This window comes from Danio rerio, chromosome 14 (genome assembly GCF_052040795.2).
Source record: "Danio rerio strain M-AB ecotype USA chromosome 14, GRCz13ab, whole genome shotgun sequence".
Classification (NCBI taxonomy): domain Eukaryota; kingdom Metazoa; phylum Chordata; class Actinopteri; order Cypriniformes; family Danionidae; genus Danio; species Danio rerio.
The window spans coordinates 44,953,043-44,971,967 of record NC_141034.1 but is presented as its reverse complement, the minus strand read 5'-3'; the positions used below and the strand labels follow the sequence as shown (position 1 = coordinate 44,971,967).

Below are 18,925 nucleotides of genomic sequence, written 5' to 3'. Positions count from 1 at the left end.
GTTTATGTTAGTATTCCATCTCACCTTCATTTAAGGTACAATTTTCACCATTAACAAATCATTCATCAAGACGTTTAATTTAGTACACAACTAATTGGTTTCTTACGGATTGTATTATGTAGGATTAGTTTAGGTCTAGATTAAAATCATACTTTTAGCACTAATAAACAGTTAATATCTTCATATACTATAAAACCCAACAGTCAACTTTATGAAATGAAATGAGTGTAGCTAACTCAAAATTAACGTAAAGTTAAATCTACTCATTTGAAAAGAGTTTTGAACTCGGTGTTGAATATAATGTGTTAATTAAATATCTCATTGTTCAACTTAGAGTAAGTTCATAGTACTCATATAGATTCTTTTTTTAACTCAAATGGTTTGTAGCAATTGGTTTCCTCAAACAGTTTGAGTTGCCTTAACTTATTTGGTTTTGCATTACTCAGTTGGTTTGAGTTCTCTTCATTTATTGTGTTGTACTGTGCTCAAATTGCTTTGTTTACTCAGATAGATTAAGTTCACAGTACTCATTAGAATTAGTTGTTGATCTTAAATGGTTTGTTGCAACCGGTTTCCTCAAATGGTTTAAGTTACCTTATCTTTTTGTGTTTTATAGTGTAGGTAATAAGTAGGGCCAGACAGAATCTGTGGACATTTTTTTTGCTATTTCTGTGGGAAATTTTGTAAAAAATCTGCAGATTCATGCAGAATTATTTTGAGTGTATCAAAACCAAAAACTTAATATATGAAACAAAACATAACACTTTTTTAACTTTTATTTAACGTTTACAATGCAAATTCATCTAGATCCACTTATTTGGTTACCAAAGCAAGTCTCTCAAATAATATATCTGCTAAAAGAGTGAAATGATTACTTTACAAACTGTATTGTAAATAAACCAAATGAACGCTTTCATATTAGCCACTATTACTACTGAAACAAATTTAAAAACTGAATAAATATAAATTTACACAAGTAAATAAATATATTTAATGATGGGCAAAAAAATCTGTGGATTTCTGCGCTCACAGATTCCATGTGGGCCTAGTAATAAGCCAGTTATTAATACATTTACATTTACATTTAGTCATTTAGCAGATGCTTTTATCTAAAGTGACTTACAAATGAGGACAAGGAAGCAATTTACGCAACTATAAGAGCAACAATGAATAACAATGAATGCTGTAGGCAAGTTTCAGGTATGTAAAGAAGGTGTAAGAAGCAAAACATTAGTTTTTTTTTTTTTTTTTTTTTTTTTTTTTTTTTTTTGCAGTAGCTAGTGAAGGAGCCAGAGAGGGAATTGCAGATTAGTAAGGAAAGTGGAGGCTAAATAGTGAAGATTATAATAGTGTGAATTGTTACTTGAACTAAAGTGTTACCCATAATTATTCTGAAAGATCTACCCTCCATTATTAGAATAAAACAATTTAAGGGGAATATGAAAGCCAACACCTGTCACTTTTGGTCAGTTTAATGTATCCTTTGCGGAATAAAACTATTTTGTTAAAATAACATGACAGACCCCAAACTTTTGAACAACAGTGTCTATGCAGTGATCCCTGGACCGTAAATAAATGTAATGGAAATTCACGGCTACCTTGCATTGCAGTAAAATATATGACTAGATTATTCCCTTTCCTGCTGAAGGACACTTTATGGCTTTTGCTTAGTCTATGCGATGCGTCTCCTTGGCTTTGCCTATAAGCTGCTGTTGTGGAATTCTCATCATTACTTTTAAGTTTCTGGAGGACGCCGAGAGTGCTTGTCTAAAACAATAGAGAGAGGATTTTGCCCGTGTTTCTCTTGGCATTACCGCTGCATTTCCATTCATGGGCTGTAGCCTTCGGCTCTGTGGAGATGGTTTGTAGTTTTAGTGTGTGTAATGACTTGCAACATCCCTCCTTCACAAAAATCAATTCCAAAGTCTGCCCTGAGCCAGAAGTTGCAAGAAGTGCTGAAGAGGGCTCGCTGCTCCTACTCCCCTTTCATTTATATCAACATGTGATTTGAATGATTTTACCTATTCGCTTGTTTTCTGGTTTCCCATGGCATTGCCTTGAATGAAACTAATCTCTTTTGTGGCTTTGCTCCACTGACCATAGTAATTTAGAAAGAAGATGGGGCCAGCAACAAGTGTGTCTGAATGCTGATGTGAGATGTCATCGCTGCCAGTTTGCTTTTGCTTAGCGCAGTGTTTTTCAGAGATTCAATATCATCAGTCGGAGAGAAAAAGAAAGAAAAAAGGCTCTGTCTGTATTTTGACAGCAGTTCTGCAGGAATCTGAGTCGACCCTCTCGCATAGCAATGAAAATATTTCATGTGTATGTCATAAATCCTTACGTTCTTGAAGTCGTGCACCTCCAGGACCTCGTCAGTGCCGTTTCCCATCTTGAAGATCTCGATGCGCTCAGATGGATGGATTTCCATCATGCCCTCGGTCTCTATTCCATCCAGCACAGCTTTATATTGATGATCATACACCTGTTCAGACACACACCCAACACGTTAAATTGAAACAAACAGTGTTACTTAAATATCCTTAGTAATACTAAACTGATGTTATTGCATGAGGTAAAAAAATCAATTGACATTTACAAACAGATGACATTAGGGCTTTTCTCAGATTCAGGCCCAATCCCAATTCTACCCCTTATACATATACATTATAAATTCAATTCTACCCCTTAACATAACATATGCCTTCAATGATTTCCTGAAGATAAAAAACCAAAACATAACACAACTGGAATAACTACAGCAGTCGCCATCGTCTGATCTCACTGATGGCGTGTGCAGGTACTGTAGTGCTGTCCCAATTCTTAGCGGTAAATTTTGAAGCCTTTCCCCTGCACCCTCGAGTTTCAGGGCCAAGGGGAGGGGTAAGGGGTAGGGGTACAAAAATAGAATTGGGATTGGGCCTTATATTTTTAGCTAGCTAGTGTCAAGGTAAATGTATGAAGTTCTGCTCACAGGTAAAGTTCATTACACTGTTGCTATTAAGCCCCATTCACACTATGAGCGACTTGCAATGGTAAAGCAACAGGCTTTCTGGCGACCTCTGTCTACGCAAGCGACCATATATACACTAGATATCGCATACGGACCCTGAGTATGCATTAATAGCCCTGCCACATTTGTACAATGCTCCCAAGATAAAAGTCATTCAACCGCACTAGTCCAGACTAAAGCTAATCTGAAGATGCTGGACTTCAGCGATGTGTACGGCTGTAGTAACGAGCAAACAAAGCATAAATGCAGAACATTTCATAGGTAAGATTTAATTTTTTTATGCTTTTGTATTTTACAAACTTTTGTGTTAAACAAGTAACATTATTGATGATAATACGTCACTTACTGTATTGACCATAAGGCAAAGTAGCACCAACTTGCTCTAAATACAATGTAAATTAAATATGACAACAAGACTCTGCGGTGGCAGAAACTTGTATTATTGTCAGCAAAGTGAAATAACGGCTAGTCTTTAAAGTAACTAATAAAAGAGCCTGATAACATAACAGTGCCTGTGCCTCAATGTAAATACTGTCCACCCTAAATTATTGAATATTACAAATGATATATACAATTTAGAAAGGTAAATATGCTCATTGACACTCAGGGATATTGATGGTTCCAGCCTGATCTCACGAGAAAACGTAAGTATTTTACGTTTTGCCAGTTTAGTGACTAAATCGTACAAATTCGTACAAGTTCATTCGTACGAAATCGTATGATTTTAAAAAGGAGGCGTGGCACCTAACCTCGCCCCTAAACCCAACCGTCATTGGGGGGATGAGCAAGTCATACTAAATTGTACAAATTAGATCGAACGAACTCATAGGAATTAGCCACTAAATCAAAAAGTTACGAATTGCCGTGAGATTGTGTTGGATGGTTCACACGAGTCATTCATAACAGAGATTCATTCACAAATGAATCTTATCCTCTGTTAGAATTGGAAGTGAAAGCAGGAGAGGGAGTGTGTTTCAGGACACAGATTAAATCACATTTAACAGGAGTTCTGTTCAAAGAGTTCTGTTCTGTGCACAGCGGTGGCGCAGTGGATAGTGCTGTCGCCTCACAGCAAGAAGGTTGCTGGTTTGAGCCTCAGCTGGGTCAGTTGGTGTTTCTGTGTGAAATTTGAGGTGAAGCAGTGACGCAGTAGGTAGTGCTGTTGCCTCACAGCAAGAAGGTCGCTGGATTGCTGGTTCGACCCTCGGCTCAGTTGGCGTTTCTGTGTGGAGTTTACATGTTCTCCCTGCGTTCGCGTGGGTTTCCTCCGGGTGCTCCGGTTTCCCCCACAGTCCAAAGACATGCGGTACAGGTGAATTGGGTAGGCTAAATTGTTCGTAGTGTATGAGTGTGTGTGTGGATGTTTCCCAGAGATGGGTTGCGGCTGGAAGGGCATCCGCTGCGTAAAAACTTGTTGGAAAAGTTGGCGGTTCATTCCGCTGTGGCGACCCCGGATTAATAAAGGGACTAAGCCGACAAGAAAATGAATGAATGAGGAGTTCTGTCTTTTATCCATCGATATAGAAAATGTAAAATTATAATTTTTGTAAATCAAAAAAATATTCGTATAATGACCACTGGAAAGATTCTTGATCATAGATGTATGTATATATGTTTACATATCTATGGTTCCAGATGGCCAATCCTCCACTGCACCTTGGTCCCACATTCATTTCAAAGGAGCACTACCCTGTACTAAAATGGTGGCTCTATTGACACATTTCTTCCAATAGACAACAGTAGCGTAGGCAACATCTAATGTAAATATCTATGGCGAGCGACAGCGACTAGGTGGGCATGTCTAGCAATGTGACAAAGTTCAGAATCCCTCATGCAAATGAAGATTGATTTTCTTGAGCCAAGCCAATAGAAGCACCAGTAGAGCTCATGTGATCCTTGCACAGTTCTGGATGTTTTCTCCATGCTGTAGACATACACAGACCTGCATTTGCAGCAGGTCAGCACCCAGAGCGATAGGCAGCTATAAGTTGCTGCTTGTGTGAATGATGCATAACCTTCTTATCTTGGTGTTGTTGCACTGCTTTATTGGGTGCTCTATAATGGATGTTTGAAGACGCATCCAGGAATGGTCTCTTGATTTTAATTAATAATGTATTAGTTTTTCATTAAGGTCATCCATTGGTACCTTAAAATGATCCAACATTTTTTTTTTTTTTTTGTCTGACATAATTATTATAGATCAGCCAGACCAATGGTTAACACACTTTGCATCAGTGAGTGCAAAACTTTTTCAGGTTCTGCTGACCTTTTTTTTATTCTTACAGTATATATATATTTAGGCATATCCAAGTGTCTCAATCCACTCCTTTGCTCTCAAGTAATGAGTAGGTCATGTACTGTACATGCATTCAGGCAATGGTAAGGACAGATTAGGTTAGTGCTCTAGACATTTTAACATGTGTGTGTGACAAAAAGTACACTAAAGCAACATTAAAACTGGAATTTATCAATAACAACATAACTGATATTATATTTTAATTTTAGACACTATAGATAATTAATTAGATGTTTAATATACCAGCAACATTTCAACCAAATATTTACAAATGTTTGCTACTTTGTTCTGTATTAACTATTCTCATTTGTGGTTAAATATAAATGGTTAACAGTTAAAAAAAAAAATACTTCTTTTGTTATTAAATTTGTGGCTTTGGTTCACGTGAGTCATTTTCATTGCTTCAAAATTCGGTTAAGGGAACATAGTGAGCATCAATGCTCCATGATTTTCAGAGTACACTGTGGGACTTTCAGACAGTGAACGCTTCAGTGCACTGGGAGAATTTTGTGATTGAGACAGACCTAAAAAAGGATAGTGCAGCCAAAAATCTAAATTCTGTCATCATTTACCATCCCTTCAAACCTGTTTGAGTTTCTTTCTTCTGTTGAAACCAAAGAAATCTGGAAACCTTTAACCATTGATTTCCACAATATTTGTGTTACTACTATTGCAGTCAATGAACTATCCCTTTTAAATGGTTGACTCAATGACCAGTGCCTGGCTATTAAACAAGGGAGCTGTTATGGAAAGCTGTTAACATGAAAATGATCCATATTTTGGTAAAACACACACAAAAAAAATACAAACATAAAACTAAGCAAAAAAAGTACTGAACTACTGAAATGTATTTAATACTTTAAATAAAAGGATTTTTAAGGACGGCAGCTTAAAGACGCTCACATGAATTGCTCAGACTTCAACAGAGGGTAACAATCTTGATGGTTTTTTGGGTCTCATATATCCAATCTGATCTTTATTTTAAATTTTAAATTGGATTCAAGTCAGGTGTTTGGCTGGGCCAATCTACAGCTTTTTAACATGTTGATTTTCTTTCTCTGAAACCATTTGAGGGTATCCTTGTCTGTGTTGTGGATCATTGTCTTGCTGAAATGTCCACCCTGGTTTCCTCTTCATCATCCTGCTAATGTAGATGTTGGACTGGAGCAGCGAATATTAACTTACAATGACGAAGGGCAAGGGGTTGCTGAAAAACTACCGAAAGATTTCAGCTGCTGTCTGGGCTTTCACTGCCTTTCTACACCTTTCTTTCTTCATGTGTTCAATACTTTTTTTCTTGTGTCATTTTATTTGATTACACACAACTTAATTTTTAACCTAATTAGTTTTGTTTTCTTTGCATGAATGAATTTATTTGATCATTATCAACATGCGGTGAAAATTTCATGTCAACAGCACCTTTAGAAATATGTTTTTTTGAGAAAAAATGTGAATTGTTCAATATTTATTGTTACCTGCTGTATATTTAACTGGCCTGGTTTCTTATTAACAGCACAATCATACTGTACTTTTGTCAAAGCCAGTCTTTGCACACGTTTGCTCAGGCTTGACAGGCAGCCTAACTATCCTCTATTAATGAATGCAATCTTGCAGATGCCCTCAGTTGCCATAAATATGCTTCGAGTAGATTCCAGCAATGTCTGATTTGTCTTGATTGTCTCAGAAGCATTATATGGCTTTTCCCTGTTGCCAGGCCTTGCAGCGCCGCTGTTTATCTCAGCGCTTTCTTAAATGCTGTTTTTGGGCATGCATGGGTGGCTCCTCTCTGTCTACAAAAATGATTCATGCCCACCAGCAAAAAACCCCGCTATTAATATTTATGTGTGTGTTGTGTTATGATGAGAAATTACACTGCTGAGCTCAACCTCATCTGTCTCAGTCGCAGTTCTGAGTAATACGTTATGCTTAGACATAAGGCAAGAGATGCACGCTCACAAATATAATACTACATTAAGATTAATGTCACAAATCAACGCATTTTCTGATTATTAAAGTGCTTTATGCAGTGTAGCATAGAGCAGTAAACACATCATTTAATATCGACTTGTTTGTCGGCTCTGTTTTGGAGAGCATAATGTATTGAAATTAGCTTCAAAGTAACTTCTGCACGGATCTGAATTTGTATTAATCCATATACAAAGAGAAATTTATGTAGAGATGTAAGCCTGTGAGGGTGGTGAAAGCAGAACTGATTGGACCACAGTGTATTGGAAATAGTAGAATATAGAATATTCCACTGTGATGTAATGTTTTTATTAGTGCATCATTTATTCCTGTGATTATTGTATTATTGATCGAAATGACTTGAAGTCTGTTCATCACACAAAGTGATCAAATCATATGAACCTGGAATAGGAGACATACAAGTAAGAGATAATGTTTTATTTGGGGAATAAACAGCAGCTGGACCTTAGTGAAACAAAGGTGCTTGAATCATTTTGATAATTAGATTGTTTGCTATTTACGTTCATAAATATCCTGAAGTGAAATATAGATTATTTTAGTTGACTGAACATACATTTTCAAAACATTGATTATTATGGGGACAAGAGATCTTACCTGTTTGTTACCATATAATCCATTAAAGTGTACAGAAACAATTGTTCTGGCCAGAAAATAAGCACAGCGATAATATTACTGTACTGTTAATACTGAATTTTTTGACTTCCAGTATCTGTAACTATAATACAATTGAGCAGCTGTGTTTGTATGATACAAGACTATACAAATGATAAACAGAATATTGAAATATTTGAATGTTAAAGTGGCGCAATTATGCTTTACTGTAACTATTTAAAACACACAGTAGGTTTACTTGCATCCAAAGTCAATGTATGTAAATAATATAAGTTTGAGCCCTGTCAAATAATGAAACAGTAGAAGAATTAGTTGATTAACCCAAACCTCTATTACAAAGACATTTCCACTGGTATTTTTATTTGACTGAGTTCATTAATTTTCCTTCGGCTTAGTCCCTTATTTATCAGGGGTCGCCACAGTGTAATGAACCAGCAACTATTCCAGCAAATGTTTTACATTCCAGCCCTTCCAGCTGTATCCCAGTATTGGAAAACACCCATACACTCTCACATTCACACAGGCTTTCATACATTACAGCCAATTTTGTTTACATAATTCACCTATAGCGCATGTCTTTGGACTGTGGGGGAAACCAGAGCACCTGAAGGAAACCCACGCCAACACTGGGACGACTTGCAAACTCCACACAGAAATGCCAACTTGCCCAGCTGGGACTTGAACCAGCAACCTTCTTGCTGTCATGAGACAGTGCTGACCACTGAGCCATGGTGTCGCCCTTCACTGAGTTTGCAATACATTTTGAAATCTTACAGCTGTGTAATAAGTGAATGTATGAGTATTTCAAATATATGCTTAAGCAAATAAATAAAAAATAAAACGTAATCGGGGACCTTTAATCTTTTACTTGCTCAATGCAACTTGCAAACATATATTTCTGGACTAGCTTTTTACCAAGTGTCTTTGTAAAATAACACACCTCAAAATGGCATGACTGAGCAATCACTCTTAAATAATGCAGAAATGTGTGTAATGATATGTTCAACCCAAGCATATTCTGAAAACGCATCACTATATACATTTCTGGTGATCGCTAAATATGTCCCAGGAGATATGTTTTTTTTTTTTTTTTTTTTTTTTTTTTTTTGTAGTTTTTGTTTTCGCAAATCCACCAGAGCCCGCTGTGTATATTTTTTGAGATCTCAAATTTCTCTCGCAAGTGCCATTCTTGCAAGCTGTTCTCGCGTAAATCCACCAGAGGCCGCTGTGTATGCTTTTTCAGATCTCAAATTTTTCTTGTGTGTGCCATTCTCGCCTGCTGTTCTTGCGTATATCCACCAGAGGATGATGTTGACTGACAGACTCACTGACAGACTAAATGACTGGATAACTGACCGATCAACTGACACACCCTCCTCCTTCCCTAACCCTAACCAATAATATTTTAAAAAGCACCAATTGACCCGCCCACCCACTTTTTTTTAAACCCAACCGACAGTTTTAAAAAACAAAAAGAAATGTCCTTGTCTGATTTTTACAACGTTTTTTTGATTTTACTACATTCTCACCCTGTTATTTACTTGTTTATTTTATTTTTTTGCTTTTGTTTTTGTCTTCCCTGCTTTCTGGAACTGTTCTTCGCCAGATCTCGAACCCTGTCATCCTGGTCAACTCTCTTTGCATCTCAAGTCCAGTTAACAGCAGGAAAGCCGTCAATATGGATGTAAGCAGTCAGTTGGTAAGCATGAAAAGGAACAGCATCAAACCGCTCCATAGCATTTGTTTTCATGACGAAATGCAGCCATACATACTTCTGGCTACATAATTTGTGATTCCCATAAATGTATATAGGACTACCTTTTCAAAGCTTTTCATGAGCCTATGTTAAATATATTTAAAGGTCCTTTTAATTGTGTCCATTCATTGTTGTTCTTTACAAATGAGCAGATCCACAGAAAGAAATGTATACAGGTTTGCTTAAGCATCAGAATAATGTCATGCAGTTTCCAATTTCGGGTGGGAAGTATTTCTTTAAGAGCATGATAAAGATGTAATGAACCGGGTGTCCTGTGAAGGACCTTGTCAGTGTCAATCCAGCTTGAAGCTACTGCAGGCGTTCTTATTGATTAAAAATGCAGGGCTTTTAAACCCCCTCTTTCCTGTTCTTTTTCGTTGTTGTTATTGCTCTCCTGTATTATGGCATACCACACTAGACCTTCCCCTTTAGCATATTTAACCCAACTAATTTTTTTTTTTTGTCTGCTCTGTGCTTTTGTGCATCCAAGCTAACTGAATAGATGAAAAAGGGGCTAGATATTACAAAGAAATAATGATGATAAAAGTAAATTTGCTCTCAGCACTAAAGCAGAGTTCTGGGGTTCAAGGCAAAACGCAAGGAGAAATGTATTCATTAACGCTCCATCATGAAGGTACCTTGAGCGTTGCATTGATTCCTGTGATACAGTGCTTGCTTTTTAAATTTTAGACACTCAATAAGCCTACGGTAATCATGATACTCGCCTGGGCGCTTTAAATATTATTTGATTTAACCATTATTATGCTGGAGTTTTCACACAGCATGGTAAAATAGAGGTGATAATGAAAGATAAATTACTAATACATAACAATAACTGTTAAGAATCTCAGAGTAAGGTGTTAATTATGTACAAGTGCAAATACAAATTCACATATATGATTTGCAACTCCACATACTCTAATACTTATCCAATAAATAGAACGAATTAGATAATTGTGATTACTTTAATGGTTATTTAAAAGTATATCTTACCCAAAAATTTAAAGAAAATAAGATATTTTGATGAAAACTAGAAACCTGTAACCATTGACTTCTATAATATTTGTTTTTTTTTTTCGAATACGGCAGTTAGTGGTTACAAGTTTTTTTTTTTTTTTTTTTCGCAACAGAATAGCGAAACTCATATAGGTTTGGAACCACCTGAGGGTGAGTAAATATTGAATAAACGTAGATTTTGGACGAACTATTGCTTTACTAAACCAGGGGCCAAAGTAACCGTTTCTATTTCCAACGTCATTTACAGTAAAGTGAGCTCCTGGTTGAGAAGTAAGGGATAATCAACAGCTTGCCGTGTGTTCAAGGATTTTAATGCACGATGTGGAGGCAAAGGACCACACGACATGCAGTGGAGTGTGGTCGCCTCCGTGATGTGCATTAAAATCCTTTAACCCACGGCAAGCCATTCATTATCATGCTTATTCCATGGTCATTTGCCAAGGTAGGTATAAGTTTAAAATAGTTATGCTCTTTTTGTCAGTTTTTACATGTTAGATTTTCTAGTCCCTCCACTGAATCCGCTGTGACAGGCTGACAGGCAGACAGTTGGAGAGAGCCAGAGCGCGCGCATGTGTTGTTTATTCCTGCTAATATTAAGATGCGATTTCATCAATCCGATCACAGATTGGACAAAAAAAGACATTCCCAGTCACACCTGGAGTGTGTTTCCAGTCACGTGTTTTTTTTTTTTTGCTTTCTTCTACCTCTCTGATGAGGGAGGATCTATATATATTGGCTTTCTCTTGACATTACCTTTAATGCTGCGAAAGCTGGGCTACCTATAGCAGAATTTCGGCGATTTACATTTCATAATAAACATACAAATCTTATTAAAAGTAAAATATCAATTGAATATGCTTTAGGGATATGTTACTAATGTTGTTATGCATTGGCTGATGAAATGAACGATAATTTATTTTATTTCCTATCAACTTTAAGCCTTCACACTTTATTCTGTTTAGTTTTAACATACTGTTTTTATAAGTGAAGTTTATTCATAAACTAATTTCGAGAGGATCACTCGCTTATGATTGACACGGCTGGACCACCACGAACCACCAATCAGACTATTCCTAACCAAGTATAAATAACCAAACACCTTACCTTTAGTCATCTTCGTCTTAAAGAATCCCCCCTTCCACCCCTTCGCCTCCTCTTTTGTCTACAGGGCAGCACGGCGGCCCAATGGCTAGCACTGCGGCCTCACAGCAAAATGCCTCCGGTTCGGGCATCTACCCAAACGGTCAGCATTTTCGTGTGGAGTTCATGTTCTCCCCGCGCATGCGTGGGTTTTCCCCGGGTCCTCCGTTTTCCTCCCACACTCCCAAAAACATGACACTTAAGTAAATTGACTAAACCAAATTAACACCAAATTCGATTCAATTTGTCAGCAACACATCACCTTAGCAACCCTCACGCAGCCGGGGGGTGGGGGGTGGGGGTGGGGTGGCGTGTTCTCGAGATCTACCCGAGCTCAAACTCCCCTCTCGCCCTGCAACAGGGGGGAGCCCCGGGCTCGAGGCTCTCATGAGCTCGGGACTCTCTCTCGGGACAGCATGCCAAACTAGCTTAATACCAATCATCAGCTAAGTGTGAACTCTTGAAAATCCGTTAAACAAATATTTTTAAACATCTTAAGTAAATAATGTAATTATGTAATTATGTGTAATTATGCCTATTTCAAATTAAATTATTAGGCTAGGCAAATTAATCTCATGGAATTGATCCAACAATCCGCAATCGTTGCTTTGAGTAGAATATTATTCCGATTATTAAAAACACATTAATCTATACACAAGAAACTAAACATTCACAAAGTTGTTTGAAACACCAATTTAAGGGCACATAAGATGCATTTTGAAGAGAAAGCAGCCAAAGCCTATTTCAGAAATCTCTGCTGTTAAATATGTTAAAGAAAATTTTGCTAAAGAAAAAACATATTGGGACAGGTAAGAGAACATTGTGCTTTATTTATCTTCTTTAAAAAAAAAAAGCAATTAGCCAAACATGGAGGATCAGTGTAATATCACATTATTTACGACATAAAAAAAATTACACATTTTAACTGGTTTAAAATAAAGCCCTATTTCCCAGACACTTTTGATACTGATTCGCTTAGTTGGTCTCAAAACAGTAAGAAAAGAGGTGTATTACAGGAGAGAGAAAATGTAATATTGTATCCCTCAGAGATCTTAAGAATGTACCGGCAAGTCCAGGGTCTGCTCAAGATATATTGCTAAAATCGTCCCTAGTGCCTAGACCTTGAGCTCTCGATTCCTGCCAAACTCATTACTTTATAAAGGAGGCCTTTTGAGAAGTCTTTTGTTTACATTTTTGCAGGTATGCCATGTGACCACCACAGGAGCTTTCGAGACTTATGACACTCAATGCATCGGGCATTACCCAGTAATCTACTTCCCAGTGATGCCACCTGGCTTCAATATACTTCAAGTGCAGTTCGTGATAGATAACACGTGGAGGGGTTTTCAGAGTTCACTTGTTTACTTCTTTTCATCGACTCCTGCACGTCTGATCTCCAAGGTGGCTCTCGCACAGCATATGGAGAGTCTGAAAAGAGACCCGCCCTGAGGAGAATTAATAACAGACATGGAAGCCAATGAAGTCTGAGAGTGGTTTGCATCATCGTGCCCTAACGGTCCCCTGAGGATGCGCATTAAAGGTCGACCAGACACTGTCACAGGTGAGTGGAGGAGAAAGGCTAGTATGCTCATGACAGCGTGTCCCCTTGTTGTCCTTACGGGCCTAGAAATATGACCGCCCGTCACAGTGCAACATGATGGCTGTCATTCAGAAGTAAGACAATGAATGCACTCGTGTCCTTACCCTGCTGTGAAGAAGACCCGAGATGTACTAAGGTCAACATCGGCACCAACATATTGGCAGTCTTACCGTGGAGGAGTGTGATAAAGGTGGCTAATTTATTTGTTTTTCAGCATGTGCCCTCAAGAATATCCATATTCCACTCAGAATTGCTATTTTATTTCTGTGCTTTTTGGGATTCTTGTTGTTAAAGGTGTACAAAGCGAGTGAAAAAAAAATCTGTCTGGCTTTGAGGGCTGACAGATGCCACCCAACGAAATAAACCCTAACTGGCTTTCAGTCGGCGCTGAAATATAGTATTTTGATGCTAGAAGTGTGAGTGCAGCTCTGGATTTAGCTGTGGTTTGGTTGCAATAAGTGAATCACCTGCAGGCTGTGCGGACGGCTCTTCCCGTCTGTTTCTCTCCAGTAACCCTGCTCACCACATGCTCCCTGCACTCCCGTGAATGATGATTTAACAACTACTATTCACATGGGTAGTCACAAGAGCAAATTCCTCCCTGGGGTTGAGCTCCCATCTCAAATGTTGTTCTGAGATTTTTTTCTTTTTACTCATTCTCTGACTTTGGTTTTTTGTTTCTATATTTATATTTGCTATATTGCCAACCTGATTCCACAAAGTAGGACATGTTCCTGGATTAACATCCATGTTAATCCTGAAACAACATTCCAATCAGCTAATCAGAATAAAGGGATATGTTTACCGTTAGTGTTAAGTTTAGGTTTATGGTTAGGTTTATGCACTTCTATATGAGTGTTATCCCAACTATTATTCCCCTTTGATTTTGGGATAAATTTACAGTTATTGTTGGGTTTAGGGGTAGGGAATAGATATGGTTTGTTTTCAAACAAAAATTATGTTCCAGAATCAACATAGATGTTAATCCAGGAATGCATCATACTTGACAAAATCATGATATGCATATATGAGTCGTTGACAAACAGACAGTAAAAACCCCATAAAAAACAAGAGAAAAACGTGTTAAAAATACTGTTTATGTAGTTTGAAGTCTAATGTTTCAGAAAATAAGAGATCACTAACTTTATTAATTCTTTCTTTTTTTTTTTTGTTCTTTACTTTTTTTTCCTGAAAAGAATTTTAATCTTTTTCAATAATTAGATGTGTCAGATCAAAGGACAACAAAACGTTAAATTTATGACTATTTTATAATGGTTCCAAAAAAGTTAAATATGGGAAAAATTCTCATAATTAAACTTAACAGGTGTATGTCATGGGTTTACGAGTCCTTCAACTAATTAAAGTTTTTTTGTGGAACTAATCTAAATTAACATATAGGGCTCTATTTTAATGATCTAGGTGCAAAGTCTAAAGTGTAGGGTGCATAAGTATTAAGAGCGTGCCCGAATCCTCTTTTGCTATTTTAAGGACCGAAAAAAATATAGAGTCCTTGCCCTGGTGCATGGTCTAACAGGGTTGTGCTTATTCTCTTAATGTGTCATGGGTGTATTTTAAGTATAACATGCATTAAACCAATCAGAATCTCATCGCCCATTACCTTTAAGAATCAGTTGCGTTGTGCTATGGTATTTGTTATTTACATGGCAAACTTTGTAAGTGGAAAATCTGAACGTTGCTGAAACACTGAATATTGCTGAAAAAGAACATTCACGTTTAGAACATGCTGACGTGAGATGTTTACTCCAGCCAAACAGAACATTTAAACGCATTCACATCTGTGCTGTTAATGAAAATAAAAGCCTCTGAATAAGCTGCTTGGATAGTCAGATAACGTTACTATCTTCTTTCTGAATGCCAACTGTGTAAAAAATTATCGACAAAATGCTTATGATAAACCACCGTTTGTTTACCTTCAAGCTCTCCTTTATTTGCTTGACGTGTGCGCATGAGCGCCCGCTCCGGTGCTTTAGTGAGTGCCTGCACACACTCATATTATGTATATCTCGACATGCGAAAGTGTTCCTCCATATGTTTTCATCAAAGTTGTTTACAATACTTATTCAAGTCAAATGTGTAAACATTTGGTTCGCTTTAAATAAAAGTAAAACCATCAACAAAAGCCTGACCCCTTCTATGTTTACAAATACAAGCTCAGCCTTTTAGAGGTCGTTTCTGGCTAATGATGTCAGAATTTACCAGTATTTTGGAATGGATGTGTGAATCGTCTTTTCCAGAAAAACTCCGAAAAGTTCTTGCCTGTGTGACAGAAGTCGTTCCAGTAATTTTCCAGATATTTACCGGTATCGTAGTGTGAACTATTGTTTAAGGCCAATTTTAGTCCATCATAAACTAAAGTTCTTTCATCTTCTCATTAGTCATATAGTTTACACTGTTGAATGAACAAAAGTCTCTGGGCCATTGCGTATAAAGATTTAGGACATCTTCTTGGACATTTTTAATGCTTTCAAATGGTTTACTGCATTTATAAAGCACCAAGGTTGTTCAGTAGGAAAGTATTTATTTTCTATGTGTGATTTGATTGGACAGGAATCACAAGACAGATGTTTGTACTTAGCCAATTCCCATAGAAAAGAAAGTAATTACTACAAGTTGAAGGAATGTAGTGAAGTAAAAGTACTAAAACAGCACTAAAAGTGTACTCAAGGAAAAGTAAAAGTACACATTTTTAAAAGTAGTTTTTTTTTTAAATTACAATTCCTGACAAGAACTAGCTAATTACAGTAATTTGAATGTTTGTAATTTGTTACTTTACACCACTGAGGGTAATCTATCACTATAGATGAACTATAACTTGACAAAGAAAGTGGATGTTGCAAAGCCCCAAACAGTTGGAGGAATAAATGTCATCGTATCACACAGTGACCATAATTTCCCCCATTTTCAGGCAGTCAAACTGTTAGGAAAGCAACTGCTTGTCTTCATCGGACATCTCCAGATGCTGTACTAAATGCATCTGGCAGCCCTGAAAGCATTCTCTTCGCATTTATCTAAACTGTAATGGTCATACAGCCTGACAAGCCTTGTCACTGGTGTCTGCTGCCATAATTCCTTTGTCTCAGAACAGCGGGGAGAAAAAAAATCATATTTGCCTTTGTCCTCGCACCAAACACAAACATAGCAAGTGGTCTGCGCCTAATACCTGATATCTGAGGCTTTTGAAGGGAGAAATAAATGGAACAGGAAAACCATTTGCATTTCATAGAGATGAACCTGTGATGGAAATGAACCTGCTGTTATCTGCGCCATTCAGGGCAGATAAAATGGAGTCAGACCAGATCAGGGCAGTAATGAAGAGCCCATCAATAGGCGAATTGTTATCTTTAGCGCACGTTGAAATGAGAATATCATTTAATTCCTGGAATAATAACTACACAGTAGCTCACACGGTGGCTTTTGACATGCATTGAGCACATGTGAATGCCATCTGCACCGCTGTCTCCAACTGATCTGGAGAAGTTATTTCCTGAGGGGATCTTCATTTTACAGCAATATACCCTGAGGTTTCTTTTTCTTTTTCTTCTTTAGGGTGGCTCATTTTTTTAAAGAATCCAGCTTTCATTAGAGCTCATACACTAGTGTCTCTTCGTCTTTTCTATGAGATGAAAGCCAAGCTGTCGATCGAATGAAGGGTGTCTTTAATTTTCCTAATGGCAAAAGAAACCAAAGGAAATAAGGAAGTTGTAAATGTGGCGGTGCTGCTGTGGTGGCTGCTGTGACACTTGCAGCTGTGTTCATTTTAAATCTGTTAGAAAAATATATACTTACTTTTTCACCTAAAATTAAATATAAATATGGGTTGTTGACGTGATGTTGAATTTTTACTCTCATAAATGACAAAAATTAATATAATTAGTATTGGCATCATTTAAAATTCAATAAAAATCTTACAAAAATGGCTGTTATTATATAGTGTCATATTTTATTTATTTTAATTATATTTAATTTTTTTTTTTGACAAATTTCAAAAATTTCCTATGGTTTCACTGTTTCTAGCACAGTTAAATAAATCACAGCTCTTATAAATTAAAAAGAAAACTGTAAAATCATTAACGTTTATCTCCTAAAATGTCTCGTTTTTTAAAAAGTGGCTACTTTAGTAAATGGAAATCAATTGTATTATATAAATCATCAAGAACCACAGTTAAAATTCCTTTTCAATGTTCTACTATAGGGTAGCACGGTGGCTCAGTGGTTAGCACTGTTACCTCACAGCAAGAAGGTCACTGGTTCGAGCCCCGGCTTGGTCAGTTGGCATTTCTGTGTGGAGTTTGCATGTTCTCTGGGTGCTCTGGTTTCCCCCGCAGTCCAAAGACATGGATAATCTAAATTAGCCGTAGTGTATGAATGTGCACGTGAGGGTGTATGGGTGTTTACCAGTACTGATTTGTGGCTGGAAGGGCATCTGCTGTGTTAAACATATGTTGTAATAGTTGGCAGTTCACTCTTCAATGGTGACCACTGAAATAGAGACTAAGCTGAGGGAAAATTAATGAATGTTCTACTAAAGGGAAAAAAGTTACCTAAATCTTGGATGGCCCCTAAAATCATAGTTCTCACCAAAATAAACAATTTTGTCATCTTATATTCACTCTTCATTTGTACCAAACCTGTTTGACTTCCCTCTTACACAAAATACAATATTTTTAAGAAAGCAGGAAACCTGTTACTTTTCCGTATTGTTTTCCCTACTATGGAAGTGTCACAATCACCGGCGACCTCTAACCACCAGAGGTCGCTGAAAAACATTCTCAATCATACAAACTAGAAATCTGCTTATAAATGGACTACATAACCAGTCATGCTTCACACACACAACCGGTTCCAGATCCTGACTGATTGCATACACACAGCTGATGCTGCTCATGTACTGATTACACACACATATATACAGCTCACTTTGAAACCCTATATGGCTGAGTCTTGTTTATTGTTAGTGACATTACAATGTGTTCTCCTAGTCTTGTTTTCCCATGTTTTGATCTTAGCCTTGTTTATCCAGTTCTCCTGTTTAGCCACCTGCCTTCTGACCTCTCGCCTGTTTTCTGATTACGATTCTGGACTGCCTCTAAACAACTGTTTGCACCCATATTGACCATTGCTTGCCTGACTTCGAATAAACTTGCAGTTGAATCCAAACTTCTGTTGTCAGTGTCACTCCCCGTGGTTACAGGAAGTCAATAGTTACAGATTTTTCCCTTTCTTGAAAACATCTTGACAATGAAAAGTCTAATAAATGTGTTTGACTCATTTAAGTGTGAGTAAATAATATTCAAATATACTTTTCAGAACTACTATCCCTTAATGATGGAAAAAAAAAATTAATAGCTAGTTTCAATTTTGTGTGAACTATCCCTTCAAGAAAGTCAGTCTGCATCTGTTTAAACTGAGAGGTCTCAATATCTTTGTAGCCTAGCTACAAAGATCACTAACCCACAAAACATCTCCTTCATTAAAATAAAAGGCTCA

At 37.2% G+C, this 18,925-nt stretch overlaps 2 protein-coding genes across 31 annotated transcripts in view; one reads left to right on the top strand and one right to left on the bottom strand.

Moving 5' to 3' along the window:
* The window catches only part of tnmd (tenomodulin), a 344,370-nt gene that overhangs the window by 34,762 nt on the left and 290,683 nt on the right, over positions 1–18,925 (bottom strand). For 13 of the 14 annotated variants that reach the window (XM_087280537.1, XM_087280538.1, XM_087280539.1 and 10 more), the window contains 1 exon segment: positions 2,342–2,482. In XM_087280537.1, the coding sequence (XP_087136663.1) occupies positions 2,342–2,482 (141 nt within the window). 14 annotated transcript variants of the gene reach the window in all.
* The window catches only part of LOC141377576 (uncharacterized), a 79,356-nt gene that overhangs the window by 41,311 nt on the left and 19,120 nt on the right, over positions 1–18,925 (top strand). For 10 of the 17 annotated variants that reach the window (XR_015507908.1, XR_015507906.1, XR_015507907.1 and 7 more), the window contains 2 exons: positions 9,511–9,603; positions 13,018–15,557. Coding sequence is in view for 6 of the 17 variants with exons in the window: in XM_087282123.1 (XP_087138249.1) it covers positions 9,511–9,603; positions 13,018–13,266 (342 nt within the window). In the remaining 11 variants the exon portion in view is untranslated. Of the gene's footprint in view, positions 1–9,510; positions 9,604–13,017; positions 15,558–18,925 lie in introns of those variants that run through there. The other 7 variants (XR_015507913.1, XR_015507911.1, XR_015507904.1 and 4 more) reach the window with 1 other exon arrangement.